Source organism: Filicampus tigris, chromosome 12 (assembly GCF_054856515.1).
Source record: "Filicampus tigris isolate MCC_2025a chromosome 12, RoL_Ftig_1.0, whole genome shotgun sequence".
Taxonomy (NCBI): Eukaryota; Metazoa; Chordata; class Actinopteri; order Syngnathiformes; family Syngnathidae; genus Filicampus; species Filicampus tigris.
Window position 1 is genome coordinate 7,701,073 of NC_141228.1, and position 24,559 is coordinate 7,725,631.

Here is a 24,559-nt window from a genome sequence, read left to right on the forward strand (position 1 = left end):
TCTGCAATATGCAATTATGCAATATGGAATCAATTCTCCGTCTTGAAATGTTGATGTGTGCTTGTTGTTCCTCACCATGTATGAGCTTTTCTTTATGTTGTTTCTTACCATTATTGGTATGTGCTTGTTTTACCATTGCTGGTATGCATTATTATTAATCTAAAATAACAGTTAACTGAATGAATGAACAAAAGTACATTTCATGCTCTTATATTCATTCATATTTTGGTTATATATTGCAATACTGTGGTCAATTTTGCCTTGCCTTTTTGTTTATTGTTCTGGATGATGTTAAAAGACAGAAGGAAGTATTTAAACTGTTAAATTATTGATGAGAAATAGGGGTGGGATTAAATAAGTTTTTCTTCTTCCCACTCCTTTTCGAGTGTTAATGATTTGATTTGAATATCAAACCTGCATGTTTTATGCTTTCTGTATTGCTCAAGTCGTGTTTTTTTTTTTTTTTTGTATGCAGGTCATTTATTATTTATGATAAGTAATTATGCTTGAAACAAATTAAAAAAAAGAAAAAAAAAAAAAAGATCATCGCGACGTCACACGTGCCAGAAAAAAAAGCATAAACTTAACCAACATGATGAGAAGTGATTTTCATGGTATTGAAGGATTACAAAAAGATCTTACAATATGCCATACATGAACTTCAATTGCACATAGAGAAATCATAATGTTTTCTATTACATTTTAATAGGAGACTGTAACATGATGTCCTCTGTGAAAACCGGCCAACTGGGAAACCGCTAATGTTGGACTCACTATAAGTGTGAACTGTTTGAAGAGATAGACCAGTTTCATTGTTCATGGTCAGCTCACGTTTGATCAGTTAGCCAGCTTGCTTCATTAAACTTACATTCTCACACAGCAGACCCATTGTTGGATTGTTGGTCATCGCGGTGAATTTCTTCTTCAGAGAAAATGTACAAAGTCGTCAGAAAAATAAATACAATTTAATTACAAATACTTGAGTACAGTTTGATGTACAATATTTGTATTTCTTTACTTCCCAGGACTGCACTGACATGACTCATGGACTTCAGATGAACGTTATTGAACGTGCTGTGATTTTGTTGTACACTATTTGCAGTTCCCTGCAGGGTAAATGCAGATATTGCCATAAAATAGATAGTTTCATTATTTGTCAGGGATGAAGTCTCCTCATTAACCTCATCATCAATACCTTAGATTTGGGGCAATTTAAATCTTTAATACAATTGACTATTAGCAAGAATAATGTCTTTTTTTTTTACACGACAAAAAGGGTTTTTTTTTTCCATGAATGTATTCTTATCCATCTGAGCTCCCCCCCAGAAGAAAAGGTGTCATTTTATGTGAACAAATAATGCACTTGTAAAAATATGACGTCCTGTCCTTGTTAAATTTTGTCTTTAATGCTACAATATTATGAGTTTATCTTGGAACAATATGACTCATATCGTATTTTGGAGCAGAAGGGCAAAAGCTCGCTTGATAGAGCGAGGTAGAGAGGAAGAAAAAAAAAAACAAGCCTCGCCAAACTTATCAAGCAATGTAAACTAGAATGATATTCACCGTACATTGTAACATTTGGTCTTAATTTCTTGTTATCTCCTGTCTTTGTCCAAGCGGGAACGAGCCAGAAGAGAAAGAAATTCAGTCACACACTGACATTGCAATGTTGAAATTATATTCACATTTTTTTATTGTTTGATCACTCATTTGGTTTCTGTGCTGCCCTTTACTAGGGCAAAGGACCACCAGTTGACTTCATTTAAAGTAGATGCCACGTGATGTCTTCCAGCCATCCAATTAAATATAATCAAACATGTACTGTGTAATATAAAACACTTACTAAAGCAAAAACCTCATGTGCTACACTTCAACAATGTTGTGTTTAGTGTCCTTAATGGATTTTGTTCTATAGTGTTAGCTGTTAGTGAGTTTGTTTGAGAGTAAATAACATGACAAAAAATGAGGTTAGATATGTGTTCATTATGTTGGGGTTCGACTTTGATATTTATTAAAACAGAATATATATTTTAACCAAACAACAAATAAAGCAAAGCGAAATGCGTGCAAATTTCATTTAGTATTAAGAGACATCCATAAAGATGTCAAGCATACAATGTATTCAACATCAATTGGATTTTTTTTCTCCTTTCCACAATCTCAAAATACAATTTAGGAATGATACTAATAATCCATCATTCATGTTTCCTAGTCTTGAGCGGCCAGATGAGAATTGTTACCAGGCCAACTGCCGCGGCCAACGCCACGCCTCCTGTTACTGTTGCCATGACGTCACGATAAAACCAAATACACGCTGGGCAGCATTCCTCTGTGCTGTGGATAAGAAAAAGAGGGAAAGACAACCAAATCAGCTGGGCATCGATAAGGACACATGCACAATCAACATCTTAGGTTAGGAATAGTGAATACCTCCCAAAGTAACCATTAAAAAAAAAAAAACAATAATTAATGCAGTCATTTAGAGAACAAAAAAAAAATCAACTTTACGTTATAAAATGATAAGTTTCATGTTTGTTTTTTTCAACATAAGTTTCACATAATTATGTGATAAATTATCATGTAAAATGTATTAGGCATGGACACAAATCTACTTACAGCTACTAGCTATGTAACTACAAACACAAAAAAAAATAAGGCTAAGGTTTAAAATGATTTAAGACTTAATTTTAATCTTAAACAACACTGTCATATGTCAGTTTTTGTTGATTATGGCGGCGCCATGTGGACAAAAACGGTAGTATTTTGAGAAGAGTCAACCACATTTCCCATGCGCGCCAGCGCGTAGTGTCGTGAAATCCTGAGCTCTCACTGGCATGCAAGTTGGACTGAATTGCATTTCTATTTCCAGTGGCTGTGAGAAAGATGAATAGCGATGAATTTTGTTTAAACAAAATTTTTGTTTGTTTAGGGGCTTCTGCCATGACACTAGTAATAGCCCGTAGACGTTTGAATCGACTTCCGTCCTCATAGCGAAAGGAGGAAGTGAGTTTGTCGTAAAGCAATTAAGGACATTTGTATTTTTTTTCGTGCCAGGATTGCTTCCATCCTCCTCAAAGTTTTTTTTTTTTTTATTAAGGTCGATTTCCTGCCCAGTGCTGCTTTAAGAAAGACACAGACAATTGTTTTGTTATGCTGTATGCGGAAGAAAACATCACGTTTTAACATGACAATTTACCACATTATGTGAATGTTATCATGTTACAAAATGTGGAATCTATCAAGTTGTAACAGAATATTGAACTTTTTGATTGTGGCAGTAAAACACTCGTGTAGTAGGCTATAGAACTATTAAAAGCCCCCCCAAAAATATGTACTCCCCCCACACACACACTTAACTGGTTTGCACGCCTTATCCTGACGGTGGCAGTAGCGTGGCACAAGTGGAGTGGTTTGCTCCGTTCAGCAAATTAAACTACAACTGCTGGAGTGTTATCAGCTTTAATTGTTTCCACAGAGCAGTTAAAATATACAGTATACCTGCAAATATTGTTAGTTGTGCAGTTTGTATGTGCCACTCCCATGTTTCTTCTTAAGAAGCATTAGCCCAATGGTTTAAAATGACCCCAATAATTATGCCCATTTGTTTGTTTCACAGACTACGCTTGGTTAACAATAATGTGGGAGCTTGTGTAAAGTCCCGAGGGATGGGAATTGATAAGATTTTTACTATTCTGATTCCAGTATCGATTCTGTTTAACAATCCAATTCTTTATCGATTCTCTTCTCAATATTTTTTGGGGGGAAAGTAGACTAAACAAGTGGATTAGAATCCAATTAAACAAGTAGATTCGCATCCATTAGCATTTTTTATATCTCAATTGCATCCATTAGCATTTTTTATATCCCAATTGCATTTCTCTCTCCCTCTTTTGCCTATTGGTAGTGTTTCCTCCCTTAGACGAAATATTAATACATTTGGAAATATTGCAAGTTGCCCGGTTGTTATCATTTCTTCTAAAATGTTACTGTAACCAAATTTTCGAGCGTTCGGCACCATATTTCTTGCTAGCCGCGCTCGTAAATAACATTACGCTACGCAATGTGTATGACGATCTAATTCGTCCCGACTGGAATTGATAAGGGAATTGTTTAGAAAAACTGCAAACGATGCCAAGGAATTGAAAGTCTGGGAACTGGCTTTCAACAAGAACCGGTTTTCAATTCCCATCCATAAAAGTCTCGCCAAGTTTATTTTATAGCCCTTAGGACCTATGGTAGCGATCTGACAAACTAAACACTGAACATTCAGGTAGGACAGAATAAATATGAATTTAACAGAGAAAAAAAAATGCCAACCTTACTTTTGGAAATAAACAAGTGGAAACAGCATCATATAATACATAATAATACAGCAAAAATACTGCTGTTGCCAAAACAAAATATGCAATATAACAAAAACAATATATCGCATGCAAGCGCACACCCATCATGCATGGCAGAATTGTATATGGATCCATCAAACGTGAACCCCCAAGAGTCAACATGAAGGTCATCTAAACATTTGTGAGCAATAAACGATTTTGTCGAGTTAGAGAGAAGCTCATAATTCCTGCGGTGTGAAAATCTGCAAATCAGCTGTGTCACTTTTTAAGATGCAGGGTTTAAAGCTCATTAAAAATGAGTGGAGGAATGGATTTAAACTGAATGTGAGTAAATGGCAAAGTCGGGGGGATTAAATCTATGCTCGACTTTTTTCATTCATTCATTTATTTTATTTTATTTTTCACTTAAAGCATGCACAATGAGCAAATTGTGCGCTGCACGTAGGTGCACGATGGGCAGATTGTGTGCTCCATGTAGGAGTCATGATAAATGAGGCACTTTCTTCCCTTGTGCGTTCATACATTTTCTATAAAACTGTCATTTTTTTGCATACTGTATCTGCAATGAAATTCAAACCAGGCAAAGTATGTCCTTGATTGGGATATCTCTAGAGCGTAAAAATATCTGCAAATTCTCATTGCCCTACAGTTAAAGCTTCGACGCAAAAGTGGAAGTCCTTTGTTCTCTTCCGAAAATAATATTATGTATGAGAATGGAGGGACGATAATGGAAGGGTGCCCAAGTTGCAGATGGAGGACGGACCGGCAAAATAGGGTCAAGTGCCCATCTCTGTGAACTACAATACCCGATATGACAATGTGAGTGGCGTTAGTGATGCTTACCTGCACGGTCTGATACTCTGAATGATGATGACACCCACACCATTGGCCACCTTGTCCGTGAGGCTCATTGATCCGTAAACAAAGGCTCCACTTTGCTGCCAAACAATGCACACACACACACACACACACACTAAGTGACAGCTCAGAGACTTGACATCACTATCATAGCAAAGCACAACGGGAAGAAATCTTTCTACGCAGTTACTATTTCATTTATTTATTTTTATCCCTGTGGAAAGATAGAACACCTTCCAAAGTATACTCATGAGAATTGAATATGAAATTTTAGATCTGCATGAATAACTACTGCAGAGACAACTGGTGGGCATTATACAATTTTTCCTTGACTATAGGGAAGATGAATCAATGAATTGACTCGTAATTATTTGAGTATCATTTAATTGGGATGCGCATGTCTCAGAATTTTCTGAGCTCTTGTTTCCACACCAGAAGTGATGCCGTAGCTTGGGTGTAGTGCAATCCATATGAAGACCAATTTGGCAATGACCCTATTGTCATCACTATGCTTCATACTCAACCAGTCCTGTGACAAACAAGGATCAAGTATAGGGAAGTGATGGGGTGAGCGTGATGGCAGCAAATAGGAAGGGTGAGTCAAAGTAGGAAACACAGCAGCATTTAGATGCCCCAACAGTGAAACACTAAAATATTCAATATAAAGTTTACCATACTATGTGTTGCGTTTGAACATTTTTATACCATCCATCCGTTTTCTCCCACTCTTGTCCCCATTAGGGTCATGGGTGAGTTGGAGCCTATTGTAAGTGACTGACTGTGAGGGTCGGGGTATCACCTGGATTGATCACCAGTCAATCGCAGGGCACATACACAAAGAACCATTCACACTTACTTTCTCACCTAAGGACAATTTAGAATCTTCAATGCATCAAGCAGATTTGAACCCCCAATCTCAAGATGTGAGGAAGATCAATCAATCACATTTTATTTATATAGCACTTTTCATACATAAAAATGCAACTCAGTGCTGTGCTAAGCACTCGTCACGGTAAATCTGAATGAATTCTAAATACTGAGGCGATAGTAAATGAAGAGCTTGTAAGGTTGTAGAATCAGAAATGAATCAGTTTGGCGCACATAGTGAGGCGAATCTTTCTTATGACTTTAATTGTACACTTCCAATGAGTCAGTCCAAAATATTACTCTTGAAATGATGATGGCAAAAAAATCAAATAAATAAATACCATACAAAACCATTCTGGTCTAATGCTGTTTTTTTTTTTTTTTGTTTTTTTTTAGCAGGGAGACCCTGATGATAAAAGTATCACATTTTTAATTTAGGTTTCAAACCGAAAATATTTAGTTTGAACATTATAGACCCCAAAAAAAAAAAAAAGTGGAAAAGTGAAATGTGGAAACAGCCCAGCCATGACTCAGCAGAACAAATTCTACTTCTGCTTATCTTCCTCCGCAAGCTGGCGTGGGTGTCAGTTTTCGGGCGTGTCGTCCCCAGACTTACCGTTTGCTCCCCGATGAGTTTGGCGGTCATGGAGAGAGACATGACCAAGATGATAGCTGAGCCAGCTCCCAGTAGAACAGCCATGCCATAGATGCTCTCAGCTCCCATGTTCTTGTCAAAAATCACCCAGAGGGAAAAGGCGATCACCAGAAGCAGGCCGGCAAAGTACATGATCTGAAAAGCACAGCGTATCTCACTAAAATATCACGTATTGATCACATGATCGTTGACTCTACTCGCTGGCATACAGTAATGTAATGCTATCCAATGTTAAAGCCATAAGAGTTCACCACAAGAAACCATTAGCAAAACTAGTGCAAAAACAAATACTGATTGCTGTATAAATGATTTGTGAATAACTCAAGTAACTGTTTTGAGGCTCCGTATCGGATCGGGACAAAAGTGGATCGTCCCAATCCTAATATCAATATTCACAAAGAAGTGAGGGGGTGTACAGATTATTGAGAGATACTGTATGTACAAGATGACCAGATTGCAATGTTGTTGTACTCACAGTGATGCCCACAAGCTTGCTGATTGGCTTCATAGTCAGCGAGCTAACGAAGCCGCTGACATACATCACAAGTGGTATGATGGCAATGTATTTCTGTTAGACATCAAGGTACACGTTAGAATGCAACAAAAAGAAATTGCATGTTGACGTGGTGCAATTGCTTACCTTTGGTAGCAATAGTGAGTTAGTGAGGTAAACAGAGATGTACGTCTGGGACAGGTTGACTATCAGTCTCGTGCACATGTAGAGGAAGGCCACCTTGGATGAAAAGTAACGTGAATGACAATTAGTCACTTATTTGCTGCTTTACATTTTTTTCACAATATTTTAAGCATTTGCAATTTCAAAGGTGTTTTGTTCTGCATCCCAATCCAGATTGACCCACTGGCACTAAATGTACCACTGTTCTGAATAAAAATCATTTAATAGGATCATTTGACCTTGTGACATTCGCACGGCCAGGGCTTTAGGGTCCCATGGGACAAAAAATTACACTGGACCCTCCACGTCAATGCTTCAAATTGAAAATACTATTTCAAGGGCAGTGATTCCCAACCAGGGTGTCCATTTCACCTAGTGTGCCGTGACAGATGTGGGGAAATGATTCACTCTCACTTCATATGTCTAATTGTTTTTTTTGAAAGTACAAATATATCCTTATTGAATTATCATGTCATTGACTGATGATGACCGGCAGAACAAGTACCAGTAAATTGCTCCTCCATTTGCTAGCAGAAGGTACAAAAAACAACCTGTGTATTAATCTGTTTACCATTGATACAACAGACTAAGTCATGTCTTCCTGCAAGTAGAGCAGCTTTGTGTTGCATGGCCCAGAGAAGTAAGCACATTTGTGACTAAACGAAAACTAAACGCAATCATCATTTCAATATTCATATTTTTTTATGACATATTTGATTTATCGGATGTACGCACTATTCTAAGGCAGTATTAATTACCTGTTGTTACAAAGGGGCCCATTTTCTTATTGTCACTAAGTCATGACCAACTTTTATAGAAGTTAAAAGCAACAAATAAAATGTTCAAAAATTTAAAACATCTATGCAGTAAATTATATTATTAAACTAACTACACATGCTTACATGTTAAAAGTGCCTTTCAGAGGACTTTAATTAGAAACAGGATGGACATGACAACTCTGTACAAATATGAACATTGTATGGTAAAATCAAATTGCATAAAACACGGCAACAAAATTGAAATAAAAACTAACTAAAAAATAACAACTAGATTACAACCAAGCCGTTAAGAGTCACTGTAGGGCACCTGTTAATCATGAGCCCCTACAGTCGTCATCACTACCAACCCACCACCTGTTGGCGCTGCCGACTTGTGATGCTAAATGCCACCGGTGTGGTTTGGCTTGAGGTGAGGATAAGGCTGAAGCCATCGGGGAAATAAACTGAGCTAAATAAAGACAAAACCAATTCATCCACTATAGGAAGCTGAATGTTTACAGCTCAGTGCTAGGGCTGAACCATTTTGAAAATACCGTATTGGCCCGAATATAAGACGGTGATTTTTGCATTGAAATAAACAATAAATAAGGCCAGTCCATTCCAAGACTGGGCACATCTGCCACACGTAACCCCCCCCCCCCCCCCATCAACAAATAGGTGTTAAGTAGTCTGAACACACACACACACACACACGCATGCACCCCCACACACACAGACCCATTCACACTCAGACCCATGTACAATTTAGAGTCTTCAGTCAATTTATTTCACGTTTCTGCAATGGGTGAGAAAGTCGGAATATTAGGAGAAAACCCACACATGCACAGAGACTGCGTAAACCCGACACAACAGCCTTGTGAGCCTCGAACCTCAGAACTGCAAAGCAGACATTCTGACCAATAGACAACTGTGCTGTCCAGAAATGCATTCGAGTTAATAAAATAGAAAATGTGATTAATAAATACAAAGTATCATTGTAATGGCAGGAGCAATATACCATTGTGCTACTTGGAAGTATTAGTGAAGGAGCTGTCACCTGATAGAAAGAAGGCTCTTTTAGCCAGTGTTTCCACTGCAACACTCGAACAGGCGGGGCAGCCTCGTCAAGAGAAGGTGTGAGCAGCGGATCCTCTCCTGACCTCTCTTTTGTGCCAATGTGAAATATGAACGAGAATACTGCTCCAACACCCAGGACAATGAGAGCCAGCATCTGTTGTGCGGGGGAGAGCTCAGTTAAACACAGCACGTGCGCAAGAGTGCATATGTACAGTGACTCAATATCAGTATCTCAAACATGGCCACTACTTGTTTTTTATTTGGAAGACTACAAAACTAAAGTTACTGGCTAATTCCACCCATTCATTTCCAGTGCCACTTATCCTACTACCTAGTATTGATAGTACTTGTCAAGCCCAGACCATGCAGTGGAGGGAGTTTGGCACTGCATTACACCATCAGTGCCACTTACGCCCTAATGCAGGGCTTCTCAAACTGAGGTGTGGTGAACCGGGAAATAATTGTATAAATTACGTCAAAGCATTTTATAAAAAGTGCATACCAGCATATGGGGACTGGTGCGGCAATAAAACTAACACACTATGCCAATTCGTCCTCGCTAGCTTAATTTTGTCGCACTGAAAAGTTTTGATATGACTGTGCCATTTCACGTAAATCTGCCATCTTGTCACTTTGTTCGAGAATCACTTGGCGTGCAGTATTTCCAGATACAGACGATGGATGAAGATTTAAATATTTGAAGAGGTGCTAATCCCAAACCGGTTAAACTGACGCTTTAAAAAGAAAAAAAAAGGAGGGAGCTAACCAGTTATTTCTTGATAAAATCATATGAACTTGTCTGTTCTTTAATTTCACAAACTTTTTACTGTTTGTGACCTTAACTGAGGGCGGCATGGTTAGACTGTGCACCTCACAGTTCGCAGGTCGTGGGTTCAATTCCGGCCCCGGCCTTCCTGTGTGGGGTTTGCATGTTCTCCCCGTGCCTATGTGCGTTTTCTCCGGGCACACCGGTTTCCTACCACATTCCAAAACAATGCATGGTAGGTTAATTGATCACTCTAAATTGCCCCTAGGTGTGATTGTGGGTGTGTATGTTTGTTTGTCTCTGTGTGCACTGCGATTGGCTGGCAACCAATTCAGGGTGTACCCCGCCTACTGCGCGATGACAGCTGGTTTAGGCTCCAGCACGCCTGCGACTCTTGTGCGGATAAGCGGTTAGGAAAATGGATGGATGGACCTTAACTGAGTTACTCAAAGGGATATTTTTAACCAGTATATTAATTGTATTTATTTATTAGTGTATTTCACAGGGACTGATACAAAGACATTCTGATGTATGGATCGTAGTGCTTGTAACAAAAGCTCATTTGCGGCGCTGGTCCATCCCTGGATGGGATTTTATAAACAGTTAAAATAAAGGTTCATATGGAAAGACAATGAGAGCAATATTTACACCACATAGTAAAAAGAAAGAATACAAACAAACACTAAGAAATAGCCTACATGCAGCCTTAAAGAGGAGTACACTGCTGCTTTTGGCACATCCATGGTTTTGTGCGCTTTTTAAATAACCTTAATCGTGTGAAGCATTTTAGTTCAGCAGGCAACAAGTTCCACAGATTGGCTCCTCTCACAAAGAATGCAGAGTCGGCAAATTCATTCAAAAGCCACCTTACAGTCTCTATTTGTGGTCGCTCGAGTGATTTTTCCACAGCGCTGCAGCCGGCTCACGTGTGCGCTCAAGGCAGTGGAGGTAGTCCATTAAGGCATTTAAAAAACTGTTTCACCAAACTAAAATGTAAAAAATTTGTGAATGATAAACAACTGTATTTAGTATTTATCAAACGGTTACAAAGATGAAATCTGATCGGCTTTCGGTATAAAACATTCAGGGCTCGGCTGTAAAGGTATACGATAAATTTCACTAGTGTGTGACCAGACAGTGGCTCTGTCGGACAGGTGTGAGAAGATCAATGAATTAAAAAAAATTGTGCCAATCAGATGGGTTGGCCAGCCAACCACGCGAAGGGCGTCCGCCACCACTGCGGGGTCGCAGCAGAAGTCCAGAGTGGTGCCCGGCAGGCATTTCACCCCCTCCCCTTCTAGGGATGAGGAATCTCCCCTCTCTGGCAAGGAGAAGCTCGAGCTGGTGTCAGAGAAGTTCCGCCTCCACACACAGCTTGTGCTCTTGTACCAGTCCTCTCGAGAGGGGTTGGGCACTCTTCCACTCTGGAGTTGCCCACCGTAAGAAGTGCCAAGCGGGTGTTGGCCTATTAATGGCCCTCCGACTTGGCGCATGCACGTTGGGGTTCACCCCAGTGAGAGGGTAGACCAAATCTGACTGTTGTTTATGCCTATACACCAAACCAGCAGTTCAGAGTACCCACTCTTTTTGGAGTCCTTGGGGGGGTGCACTGGAGAGCGCTCCCCCTGGAGACCACCTAATTCTGTTGGAGGACTTCAATGCTCATGTCCTCTCATGACCTTGTCGAAGCTGTGATCTGCTTGGCCAGCCAGTACCTGTCAACTGCCTAAGATATCTTCTTCTCTCTGTTGCTTTTCATCCAAATTATGTGTTTTCATGTCAACATATGAGTTTTTGTCTTTAAAGCATATCAACGCAAAGGATGTTTTTTAATGTACATTTATAATTGTCTGACCACCTGTGGCCTAGCAGAATTCATGGAGCACATCACTCGGGCCTGATAGACCAATGAAAAAAAAATCAATGTCACGCTAGGTTGACTACAATGACAGACAATGCCACATTCCAGATGACTGGGAAGTCAAAAATGTGCATCCAGCGCCTGGGAAATATGCATTGGAATGCCACTCAAATCTTACCCTAAAGAGAGGAATGTCAGCTGCGCCCAGGTTGTCTGTGATGTCCTCTTGACCCAGGAAGTGAAAAAGCAGATAGGCCACAGTGTACACCGTGATGTTGGCCACCACAGTGAAGGCATACCTGCCAAAGAGGGACAACAATACACTCACTTGACTTATTACTTTAGCATTAAAACAGATATACTGACATCTTTTCAAATGTACTATGTAGTGTATATTTTTGTTGTGTTGGACAATATAATGAAAGTCACATGTGGAGGTTCACTGACATCAGGCACGTAAGTTACTTCCAAACAAAGAAGAACTGGATGACTAAAAGACACCGGATTCTTTCTTTTTTTTTGGTCACATGGCATCTGACACATATCCACAAATGAAAAAAAATAGTCATGTAAACCAAGACACATTGTGTAATGAGTAATTGCTGCTTGGTTACTAGTTTATAGAATTATAAACATTGGTAGGAATTTATCATTATGGGGACAGTGTAGGTAAAAAGATCAAAGAAAAATATATTACTAAAATAAAATAATTCTTGTGAGTTTTTATGGTGTGCAGAAGATTTTTACACAACACAGAAAAACTAAAATTCTGATTAATACATAGGCATGCCTAAAAAGTAAAATCAATGTGACTGTATAGTAGTCACCAGTCATGTTGAAATGTTAAATGGAAGTCAGCACATACCTAACCACAAATAAAATGAATGATTAACACCAAATAAAGTTCGGCATATCTTGTAAGAGTGTGCTGACATGTTCATTTATCTGCAGCTTAAAAGCAACAACAACCAGCGTAAAATGGTTTAGAGCAGGGGTGGTGTTAAACCCACATCGTGGGGGCGTGGCCTGGATGGGGAAGGAGTAGGACGCGTGTCTCGCTGCTCCTGAGCTAGTGACCATATATTTATACATTTAAACTTGTTAAACTATGTTCATTGTCGCTTAGCTGATGTCTGAAGAATCCTAACGTCTTACTGAACGACCACTAAAATCCTTGTCGAACTATGACGTCTACTCGTCCTAATACGGCGTCAACTAAAACAGGCCGCGGTAGGCCTGGGCCCCTAAATATGACATAGGACCCCGCTGGCCCGGATGTTGCCGAACTGCTGACTGTAGGACTTATGCATTCCACTATTGGTGCTCTCAAGCCCGACATCTTCGACAAAATTGACTTTTTGGCTACCAACATTAGGTCGGAAATGTCGTCGAAGAAAGACGAATTTATGAAGGCGGCTGAGGGCATGCAAGAGAAAATTGAGAAATATGGAGCGACGCTAGCTAAACTGGAGCTAAGTGCTACGGACAATGATGACCGGATCACGAAGCTGGAGGCTAGTGTTAGCTCACTGCAAACCAAGCTGATCTACCTCGGTGATAAATGTAAGGACGTGGACAGTAGGATGCGGAGAAACAATATTCGCCTCATTGGTGTGCCGGAGGGATCGGAGGGCACACAGCCAACTGACTTCACGGCGCGGCTGCTGCAGCAGCTTCTCGGCCTTGCAGAGAGGTACTCTCCGTAATAAACGCCGGGATGGAGAACCACCTCGTCCGTTTGTAATCCGTGTCCACTTCTTCCATGTTCGCAACGAAATATTGAAGAAATCCTCGGAGGTGTCGCCAATCATCTATAAGGGAAGGAGGATCTCAATCTTTCCTGATTACACTGCACCTGATTTCCCTCTCCAACGGTCAACACGCCAAGGCTGTCCCTTGAGTCCACTGTTGTTCGCCCTTGCTGTAGAACCCCTTGCAAATTGCATTTTGCTCACATGCCTTAGTTAAGGGTATAACCAGATACGGACATGAACATAAATTGTCGCTATATGCTGGCGATCTGTTGTTATATGTCGCCGATCTTTAAGTTTGTACGCCCACTATTTTATCCATACTTTCGACATTTGGACGCTTGTCAGGCTACAAATTAAACCTTAATAAGAGTGAGCTAATGTCACTTAACACAGCTGCCAAAACCTTTCCTCTGGATACTCTACCATTTAAAGTATCTAACGATAAATTGACCTATCTTGGTGTACCGGTTACCGACAAATTTGAGGCTCTTTTTCAGGCAAATTTTCTTCTACTTTAACTCGTGTGAAAGAGGATTTGGAATGCTGGTCTCTGCTCCGGCTCTCGCTGATGGCACGGGATGAACAACTTACCTAAATTTCTTTATCTCTTTCAATGTCTTCCCATTTTCCTTACTCAGGCCTTTTTTAAGAAGTTAGATAGTCTTATTTTGTCTTTTGTTTGGGACAAGAGGCCCTCCAAGGATACGGAGGCAATTTTTGCAGAGATGTAGAGCTGAATTTTAGGCTTTACTACTGGGCGGCAAATCTTAGGACCATTCAATACTGGATGCAAAGCACATGTATGATTCCACTCAGTGTGGTTGGAGAAGGAGGCAGCTTCAGCTAAACCTGCATCGCTGTCTTCCTTGGCCCACTCTTCTGTTACAAACCCATTTACATCTTTTACACAGAAAATTTGTGTTTAGGTACGCTCAAGATTGGGAATCAGTTTCGAAGTCATTTCGGTCTTCAGACAGGCTCATTCTCTGCTCCGATTGCCGCTAACCCTGCTTTTCAGCCATCCATGGTAGGTAATGCTTTTGTTCTTTGGTCCAACAGACGTATGGTAGGCTTCGAGATCCATACATAAATAACACGATTGCAACCTTTGAACAACTTGTAACTAAATTTGATCTACCTCGTAATAATTTCTTTAGGTTCCTGTAGTTACGCAGCTATGTTTGTAGCATGAGTACCTATTTTCCAACCCTTCCGGATGAGATGGTAATAGACATATTTCTTACTCTTCTCCCCTCTTTAAGAGGTAGTAGCAAACTGATGAATCACTACTTTTGAAACCAGAGAGCAGTAAAAACAGTTTGTTCAAATGTTATTGCATTCAATTTAAAAAGGCGATTGGTAACAAAAAATGCTTTGAATATCTGAACGTTTTTAAAAGTGAAGAAAATATGCAATTTTGGTATTTTAGCAAGAAACATCAAGTCAATACACATTAGGACATCTATGATGTCATAAGCCCACCTGTAAGCGGTGAGCTCCACCTTGGCACTCTCACTGGACACCAGCTCTGGGATGAGGGAGAGGTGTGAGATCTGAGTGGCCGCCCAGCCAAACTGGAAGATGACGATGAAGGGGGCGAAGTAGACGACCTTGGCCCATTGGGGGGTGTTTGTCGAGCAGGCCAGGCAGGGGTTGAATATGAAGGGAAAAGACAGGATAACACAGATGGTTCCTAGTAGGGAGAAATGGAGAATCACTGTAAAAGATGGTTTCATCAGAATAAGAATTCACTTCAAGATTTTTTTTTTCGATCCAGTGGTGCCATCACTTTCAAGTAATTGTTTGAAAGATACCCCATGCTATGGGGGATTTGTGGGAATGTCTGTGGGGTAGTGTTTCACTGTAGCATTAAGGAATTGTAGTTAAGAGAATGTCATGTGTTGCACAAAGATTAGTCATCTGACACTATGATCAAGATTAACCATCCTTTATAGTGCCAAAGGGTCTGATAAAATAATAACCTAAAACAACTTCAGCACATTGAGACAAAGCACCCTACTTCTAAAGGAAAGCCCTTGGAATTTTTCTTAGTAGAAAGACGAGGATGGAGGCCAACAGCAATTTGTTCTGAAACAGTCTTTTGGAGAATTTCCATTCTTGAAACCAGTCCCTGGTACAAAAAAGGTTGGGGACCAATGTTTAAAAGAACGGAAATGTGGGTGGCTTTATGGCTATATATTCAGACCACAAGGGGACCCTAGTATTCTACAGGGGCACCAGACAGATGACCCAATGGCTTTGACGGTGGGCCGAGGTCAGATTTTGTGAATAATAAAATCCCCATGAAGGGAGGATTTCACATTTTGTTAACATCATCTTCATTTTCAACAACTCAAAAATTGTTGGAACTCTTTCCTCATGCATTTTTTTTTTTTAAAGGGTAACTTTGTGTAGCTTAATGTGTCAGGTGTCGTGAAATTCCTTCCGACTCGTCGAGACGTCCAACCAATGCCCAGTGTGCTTGCATACGCACAACGCCGATAAGTGTTTTCGCGGGAATTTTGTCATTTAAAAGCGGGGAGTACTTCCTATTTTCGTTTGTATTGAGTCTTATTTGACTCTTTAATTGCCTCAAAAATACTTTTGGTGTGCGCTTTCCGTCAGATTAATGCATCATGTGTTTTCTTGTAGTAGCTTTTTAGCATAGTGTTGATCTGTTGACCACACTCTATTGTCTCATTCAGTTGTCAAGACGTCCTACCTGATTGCGCCTCCATGTAAGTATTTTCTAAAGGGATTTCTTTAAAGTTCTACCTGTATGCATATGAACAAAAAAAGCTGAAATACTAATTGCCCTCGAAACAGCACTTTACAGAGTGACCCTGAACAGATTAAGTAGTACATGTTTCTAGTCTTTTTAGTTGGAGATGGAATAAACAAATTGGATTCACAGAATATGACAAAATTGCCACGGTCCTATGAGTCTTTTTCATTGTGTTTAAATGTCTGCTGACTTACTCCGAGTATGAGAAAATCAGATTTACAAAAAACACAAACAATGCTCAATGTTTACCAGTATGGTTTGGATATCACGGGTTGTTAAAAATGCAGTCATTTGACTTAGAAAATAATCTTGTTTGCCTTATGGGCAAGTTCGCAAACCGTCAGCAGCAGTTTAGGTTTTTGGGTGCAGTTGGTATTGAACCCACAAGTCACATTTTATCATTATACATTGTGTCCCACAAAATTTGACACCATTTCATTTCATCAATTGTCGCTCAAATTAGTGTGTTTAAAAACTATATTCAATGTTATACTTGAGTTCTAGGCTTTTGTTTGTATTTTTTTCAAGGAGAAGAATGACATTCACTTGCAATGAAAGGGCATTTTTATGTGTTAAGAGAAGAACTGTAGTCAAATCCACCTTAATCGAGTCAAAGTCATGCTCGAGTCACCAAGTTTGCTTTTTCCGAGTCGTGTCATTCCCGAACTTGTACCCTTAGTGTCCGCCGTTGAACCCTTTCCTTCAGACCCATATTTGGGTGCCTGGTTGGCCATTTACACGGGACCCGCACGGGATGGCCAACATAGGCGCCCGAATAGAGATTCTGGTTCCTCCGGTAATTCGGCCTTTTCCAAGTCACGTCATTCGAACCTACACCCAAGCCACTTCGGGCCCCATCTTTTTCGGCACCTGGTTCACTGCGTACTTTTTCACCTAGTTCATCCCGTTTCTTCTAGTTTACCTTCCTTATTATCTGGACTCCCAACCCCTCGTGTCTCTTGTGCTGCCTAATCTTTATGGTGGCAGGCTGATGAGGCTGGGCCCTGTGCCGGCGCCTCAGCAAATGCAGGCCCCTGTCTCGGCTCCTCGGCGCCACCAGGCTCCAACTCTGCTACGGCGTGCAAGCTCTGCGGCCTCCTTCAAATTCTGCTACGATGGCGCAAGGCCTTCAGCTGCCTCTGACTCTGCTCCGGCGGCACAAGCTCTGCGGCTGCCCTTGGATTCTGCTACGGCACGCGAGCTCTGCGGCCTCCCTCCGATTCTCTCTCTGCTCCAAGTCAAGCGGGTTTTACCCACCTGTACTTGTTTGCCCAATCCCTTGTGTTACCCAGTCATCTCCATCTATACACTGTGTCTTGTCCAGTGTTGCTTGTTGTCTCGTCTCTGTTTGTATTTGCTTTATTGTTTTCTTTCAGTCTTTGTTGGTTCATCGTCTTTTTCACGTCTAACTGCTGTTTGTTTTCTGTCTTAATCCAAGTCAAGATGGTTTCCTGGTGTTGGTTTACTTAGTTTGTTCTTGTTGTTTAATACTTAAGTTTATTTAGTGTCATTTGGTTTTAGTTAGTTTTTTTTTTAGTTTTTGATTTTTGCTCTTGTTTGTCTTTTGATATTTACTTATATTTTATATATTTGTTAATATTTATTGCTATATTTATTAATAGATGTATCACAGCCTCTTATTGTTTTTTTATTCATTGTATTGTTTGTAAAGTGCGTTGTTACAGCTCTAGCTGTTATGAAATACGCTATATAAATAAAATTGTATTGTATTTAGACTCTGGGCACTAGGTGGGCACCAAGTGGTGCACCTTGAGGGAGGTGATGTATCAGTTGCTATGCAGTGCTACGGTCCTTTTATGCTTTGCCCTTTATTATGTCATATAGGCCTGGTGTCTTAACAGTTTACAAGCTTGAATTACCCAAGTGAATCATTGTCAGTACGTCAAACCTTCTTCGAGTGAGGATGCAAATCCTCTTCCAGTTCAGCACTCTGTAGTTACTTTGAATTTTCGTTAAAGTCTTTTTACTCTAAAATTTCCGTGTCAAGTCTGCATATGGGTCCAAATCCCGATCGTCACCTGACATAAACCTGAAACAGGAAGTCAAACCCCCCCAAAATCTTTGCAATAATATGTTCTATGCAACCTTCACTAGTCTAAACAATGCTTTCTGATTAATATTGTGCTTGTGGAATATGAGCTAGGCAGCAAAATCCACCCATTTTTATCCATCTCAGATGAACCAATCACCTAACAGCGGACGTGACATCAGGAAAAAAAGAGGGAGAGAAAGAGAGAAGGGCATTGAGCTCTAGAGGGGGGGGGGGGGAGAATGGGAGAGGGGGGTGAGAGCGAGAGAGGGGTTGAGAGAGATAAAGAGAGGGAGAGAGGTTGAGAGAGAGAGGGGTTGTGAGTAATAGAGATGGTGAGACAGAGCGAAACAGAGAGAGGGCTGAGAGAGAGAGGGAGAGAGAGTTTGAAAGAGGTTGAGAGAGAGGGGGGGTCGAGAGAGAGAGCAAAAGGTTGAGAGGGAGAGAGAAGGGTTGAAAGAGAGTGAGCATGAGAGAAAAAGAGGCTTGAGAGAGCGAGAGGGGTTGCGAGTGAGAGAGAGACAGAGAGGTAGAGAGAGAGACAGAGAGGTTGAGAGAGAGATTGAGAGAGAGACAGAGAGGTTGAGGTACGGCTCACTTCCTAAGCAGACATATAATAAAAATGCCGTTTTAAGTATGTACAAAAAATGTGCATATGTCTGTTTTTTTTTATTACATAGTACATCACAATATCTTCATATATTTTAATGCCCATGACCCGTTCAACAACAAAGGGCTTGAAAAATGCAAAAATAACAACATAAGGTATTTTTTTCCAGTGTAAAGGGCACTACATAAAAATTTCCGGTACCGGTCCGTGGCCACTTTGCACCAGGCCGCGGCGGGCTGCACGGATGAAAAAAAAAAAAAAAAAAAAGTACAGTACTTACGGTTTATTTATTATCCGAGGCTGAAAAATATTTTATTTTCAAAAGTGACCGTATTCTCTCCGTTAGATCCATAACACATGCTAAATTGTCTCCGTAGTGTAACTCTAATATTAAAGCAGCACTGGGCAAGAAATCGACCTTAATAAAAAATGTTCACAACTCTTTTGATGAAACATTGACTTACAAGTACAGTAGTTGAATGGGACTTTTTTTTACTGGCACAAAGAAACTTTGAGGAGGATGGGATCAACCCTGGCACACAAAAAAAATACAAATGTCCTGAATTGCTTTACGGCATACTCATGTACGCAGCAAAAAGTGCCACAATGCTCAAGTAGGCCGAAAGCCAGCGTAGGGCTACTGCACCTTGAAATGTGTTTTGTTTTCGCCTTAATCGAGATACCTGTTGTTGTATTTGGGCTAAGCAAATAAAAGTTGATTTGATTTTATTTGACTTGGAAGACATCCATAACTGAACAGTATGGACATGCAGGTGACAATTTTTTTTTTTTTTAAGGTGAAAGAGGATGTAACAACACAAACAAAGGTTACAACTTAGATCACAACCATAACTGAACAGTATGGACATGCATGTGACAATGTTTCTTTTTGTTTTGGGTTCTGCCATCAGAACTACATCCAGTTTTCTTTGGGTGGGCAGAGCGTGTCTGTGAGTGGGCCACCCCGGCCCCCAGAAATCCCAACCCCCACCCCTCACCCCAGGTAATGCCCCTGGTTGGGGACCACTGTTTTTATTGGAACTGAATGTTTTATGTATTTACTTTGGATATTTTGTGTGTTATGTTTGATTTTACGTACGGTACATTGTTACAGCTGTGATTGTTTTTTTTTTTTCTCTCATACGTCTGGAATTGGAAAATAATATTTTATAGATATTTGTAACATGTTTTGTGTTGGATCAAATGTGCAGCACTTTGTTACAGCTGTGGTTTTCTTTTTATTGTGCTATATAAATAAAGATGAGTTGAGATCAGATGACACTCTTAGAAAAAAGTATGTTAAAAAAGGGTTCTTTTCTAGGCTTTAAAGAGTACAATAAAAAAAACACTTGAAAGGGTCCTCCTGACTTAGGTTGTCAAAATTAGTGCACGACTGGGTTAAATAGTATTTCGGTCTGTCCTTTAAAAAAAAAAAAAAAAAAGCTTTTACCTCATTAAAATATTTTAATTACTGCTTGTACTTTACCCACCACAGCGATCTATACTACTGAGCGTGTGTACTCATGTCACCTGCGGTTAAATTTTAATAATCAACCAAATTCCATGTTCTTGCCTCTTTGCATTGAACTCATGGGACAAATACAGCACTTGCATTACTCACCCAACAAATGCCAGCTTTTTCTCTTGCCGTATCTCATGCCGGGAGTTCTGTCAGATTCGTATCCAATGAGAGGAGTGCACACTCCATCTGCCACCTGGCCGATGAGCAGCAGCACACCGGCAAAGGTGCTGCGGAGGCCCAGGACCGAGTGCAGGTAGACCAGCAGATAGGTGAACCACATCGAGGCGCACAAATCATTGAGAAAATGCCCGACGGCGTAACTCAAGCGCCGGCAGAGGGACAAGGTCCTTATCTCCATCTCGATCCGGACATACGGCTCCATGATGACTTGGACTGGTGATTCAAGTGTCTTTATTTACAATTTAGAGATTTGTTCTTATCGTATTTACAAATATACAATACTTACACTAAAAACTGGACCACGTACAATCCACCTGCTAAACCTTCAAGAAAATCTCCTGCATTAAGCATCTAATTAATTCAGCGTGAAGGATTATGACACAGTGGGTCCTCACCCCGCTAAAACTAATCCGAGGTAACTTGATGAAACACTTAAAAAGTTTCTTGAGCGCTACATCATACACTAAGGTGGAGCTTTCAAGTCAAGATTGTTTCGATCCTCCTCCTCCTTGATATCCAAATGATCAAAACATGCGACTTTGCTTTTAAACGCTTGAGGGCAATGCAAAGATGAAGAATCGAGCTATGAGTGCCTTTCACTCGTGACCATAAGTACTTCCTTTCTCTTCTCGACAAAGCACGAACGAGAACTGCTGACGAGAGAAAAAAAAACACCTGGTGAAACTTGCCACAAGTCTCGATACATGTTGTTCGTATGTTCAGCACTGCATGGCTCTAAACTTCCGTTTTCGTGTCTTTTTTGGACACGCTTGTCGTGGTTCCACTTCTCCATTCTTCGAATCACATAATCGTAGCGTGATACGTTCCGCTCATCTCAAACCAGAAGCATCTCAAAAAATACAACAGAACACTTGAAAAAAACAACCCATGTCCACGTTTGTCAAAACAATGCATTTAAAAAGTGCAAGGTAAGTGTTTCGGAAGATGACGTCCAGTTGCATTGTGGGAAATGAAGTCCAGCGTACGCTTAGAAAGCCATCGTGTACCCCAACTTCCGCCGACAAAGGTTAACTTTAAAAAACATAAGCAATGGTTGTTGGTTGATGGTTTACAATACTGTATAATATCCCCAATACACAATAATCAGTCCAAACAAGTGTAACTGACAATTTTAAGTCAAACAACCAAGCAGCCAAACCCGAAAAAACAAACAAAACAAAACAATAAAAAAAAAAAAAAACGGGAGCAAGGTTGATATTGAGTGGACAGGCATAAAATTTCTGCAAGGGGCACTATTCTTTCTCCCCACCACCACCACCCCCGCACCCGACACATGGAGAGACAGGAAAAAAAAGATGCAGTCACATCACACCGGATATCCTCACGTTGCTTCGCATATTGATTTCGTGAGGGGGAAAAAGTCACAATATATTGTGCTGTAATGGTTGTAATTTTCAGTGGGGTGAAAATGCTTTGCATTGTGTCATATTTTTCTCTTTTGGATAGCTTCAAAATATAAATAAAATCCATTTGATAAAGATGTCAACCAAAATACTATGATGCAGTGTAGTTTTGCACAACCACAAATCACAAACTGTTAAATATTTCTGTGTCAATCACAACCAAGTTTGACCTATGTAACGGCAAACAAATGCCATAGAGATGTTTAGCTTGTGCAAATGTACTTAATGTTATGTCCTATACGCTATTCCCTTCCCTACTGTTGTGACGGGAGCATGGTGGAAATTTGCTGGTTGTTTTGTAGGTCCAAAGTCGCTCCAAAAAGCGATAAATGGGCTACGCTCATGTGACGAATGCACACACATGACATCTTTTACAACTCCAACCATCCCGTCTGGCCACCTGCATGGTCAATTCTCACTCTCCTCTTATCCATGCAGAATTTTCTATTGGCAACTACGTGTACATTTAGCTCAGACAAAGCTAATGTGACATGCAACTGCATTTTGAAAGCAGCAGCCAATACGTTCCCAATTATGTTATTTAAACCCCAAAATAATTTGGGCATCTTTTCTCAATCTCCGGCTAAGAAATTTGAACATGTGAATTGCACAGTAGTTTATCAAGACTGTCTGTACAATGTTGTGAATGCACAACACACCACTCACACACGCGTTGCTAGTCCCTGTAGAGGGCAAACTGTATCCTCCTAGTGATAGTGACGTACAAGTTCATTGACCATGCTCACTTCCATATTAACTGCAAGTCTGTGCACATAAGCACACACACATTCAGACATTGACACAGGAATCTTGTAAACATTTGGGAGACACTTGATAAAATGTCATGGCGGGACACTCGTTGAGCTTTAAACATTTTACTTAGAAAGGCACAAACTATGATTTCCTGGTAAATTATTCTGATGTAAGAAATAAATGTTGAAAGACATCTTCCCCCACGTAAATCAACATTTTCGGCCATAACTCAAATATAAGCGTCGTGAAGGACTCTTCCTAGATCAGTCTTTATTAAGATTTGTTTTCGTAATTGTTAATTCCAAACCTAAAGTTTCCACTGTAATTGTTTTCTGTTTTTTCCAAAAGTGCAATAATAGTAAGAGAGCTTAATATCGTTTTCTCTCGATCTTCCACAGTACCTGAGGCCAGTGACTGTGCTACAAAGTCCACGTTGACAGACAAAAAGAAAGCCAGAGGAAGGAAAAAATGAAACTCCAGAACACTACAACATAAAAATAAGTCTTCAATGCAGGGATTTGACTTTGAAAACTGAGGATTCAATTACAAAAAAGAAAAAAATACATAAAAATCCTCCAAATTCTGTTATAGATGAAAAGCTTCCTGTCTCTCTCAGATTTTTAACATGATCATCATATTTTCACCTTTCCTCTTTACTTTGATCCCAAAACACACACCAAAGGAAGAAAAGGAAAGCAATAAACAATTTCTTAAGGAGTAGAATTCTGATGGTTCCCCCTGATCAACAGCTGCTTCTCTGTTGGAACAACAAATCTTCTTCATGGAATCTAGAATACAACAACTGTTTCAAACAGTATCTTTTTTCATATTCACGCCACAGTTTCATTGTTACAGCTTTTTAAAACTTTTCTCAAGCCCCCCGTCCCCCTCCCTCCTTGTAATGCAGGTGAGTTTCTTTTTTCTGCTGATAAAGGAATCAGAGTCTGTTGTGAGTCAGTATGACTGCAACATTCCTTTAACGCGTCAGCAGCCAGGGAGCACTGAGAACGAGAAATATAGAAGCAGGGGCAGGGACGGCGGAAGGGAAGTGGAGGGTGAGGGGGGTAAAGAGGTGAGAGAAAAGGACAGGGGGGGGCTCTGTGTAGTTGCTTCCATTTAAAACTTGACAGTGACAACAAGGTTTCAAGTTCTCTCCAATCTCTTCGTTCACTTGTGCCTCTGGAGGGCTTTCCTCTTTCTCCTTTTGAAGAAACAACAGCACCTGGGGATGAACAGAGGAGACATTTTTGTTAAACACAGACCATACGTTCTTGCATATACAATAGCTGGGGGGGAAATACACACCGTCTTAATTTAACTAAAGTGGGGTATACACGCGTATCAATAATTGGGCCGTATTTGAAGCAAAGACCTGATTGTTTTGAAAGTAATCCTTCCTCCTCAACACTGCTGGAACGCGGTCAGGGCCAACAATGGTCAATGTTATATCGGTTGAAAATCTGCACAAATATTGAACCCAAGCCATTTTTTTGCAAATCCTTGTGTGTGTGTGTTTGTGTGGCCAGTTCGGAGATCGGCCGAACCACGGACTCCATGATTGTGACGTGAACCAGAACAATAGCCAATTGAGAAGCGATCGAGAGCTCGAGCTTTTGC

At 40.3% G+C, this 24,559-nt stretch overlaps 2 protein-coding genes across 6 annotated transcripts in view; both read right to left on the reverse strand.

The window, feature by feature from the left end:
- Positions 1–1,672: 1,672 nt before the first annotated feature.
- On the reverse strand, positions 1,673–22,898 carry mfsd12b (major facilitator superfamily domain containing 12b). 2 transcript variants are annotated; one of them, XM_086047014.1, is made up of 10 exons: positions 21,052–22,898; positions 20,685–20,978; positions 15,101–15,311; positions 12,043–12,163; positions 9,218–9,391; positions 7,367–7,459; positions 7,202–7,294; positions 6,688–6,861; positions 5,190–5,284; positions 1,673–2,337 (listed from the first exon to the last, which is right to left on the reverse strand). In XM_086047014.1, the coding sequence occupies exons 2-10, from the start codon at positions 20,965–20,967 to the stop codon at positions 2,199–2,201; spliced, it is 1,383 nt and encodes a 460-aa protein (XP_085903140.1). In that variant the 5' UTR covers positions 20,968–20,978; positions 21,052–22,898; the 3' UTR covers positions 1,673–2,198. The 2 variants fall into 2 exon arrangements, with proteins under 2 accessions (XP_085903140.1, XP_085903141.1); XM_086047015.1 differs by having other exon boundaries at positions 20,685–20,994.
- Positions 22,899–23,048: 150 nt separating this feature from the next.
- Positions 23,049–24,559, reverse strand: part of csnk1g2b (casein kinase 1, gamma 2b) — a 45,055-nt gene continuing 43,544 nt past the window's right edge. For all 4 annotated transcript variants that reach the window (XM_086047018.1, XM_086047017.1, XM_086047020.1 and 1 more), the window contains one exon: positions 23,049–24,164. In XM_086047018.1, coding sequence (XP_085903144.1) covers positions 24,110–24,164 — 55 coding nt within the window. In that variant the 3' untranslated portion in view covers positions 23,049–24,109. The remainder of the gene's footprint in view (positions 24,165–24,559) is intronic.

Excerpts from the sequence above, each read along its gene's own strand:
- mfsd12b (XM_086047014.1), bottom strand. The coding sequence starts at position 20,967 with ATGGAGCCGTATGTCCGGATCGAGATGGAGATAAGGACCTTGTCCCTC. Across the intron at positions 15,312-20,684 it reads AAAAAGCTGGCATTTGTTGG|GAACCATCTGTGTTATCCTG; the intron begins GTGAGTAATGCA and ends TCTCCCTACTAG. Across the intron at positions 9,392-12,042 it reads CTGACATTCCTCTCTTTAGG|ATGCTGGCTCTCATTGTCCT; the intron begins GTAAGATTTGAG and ends CCCGCACAACAG.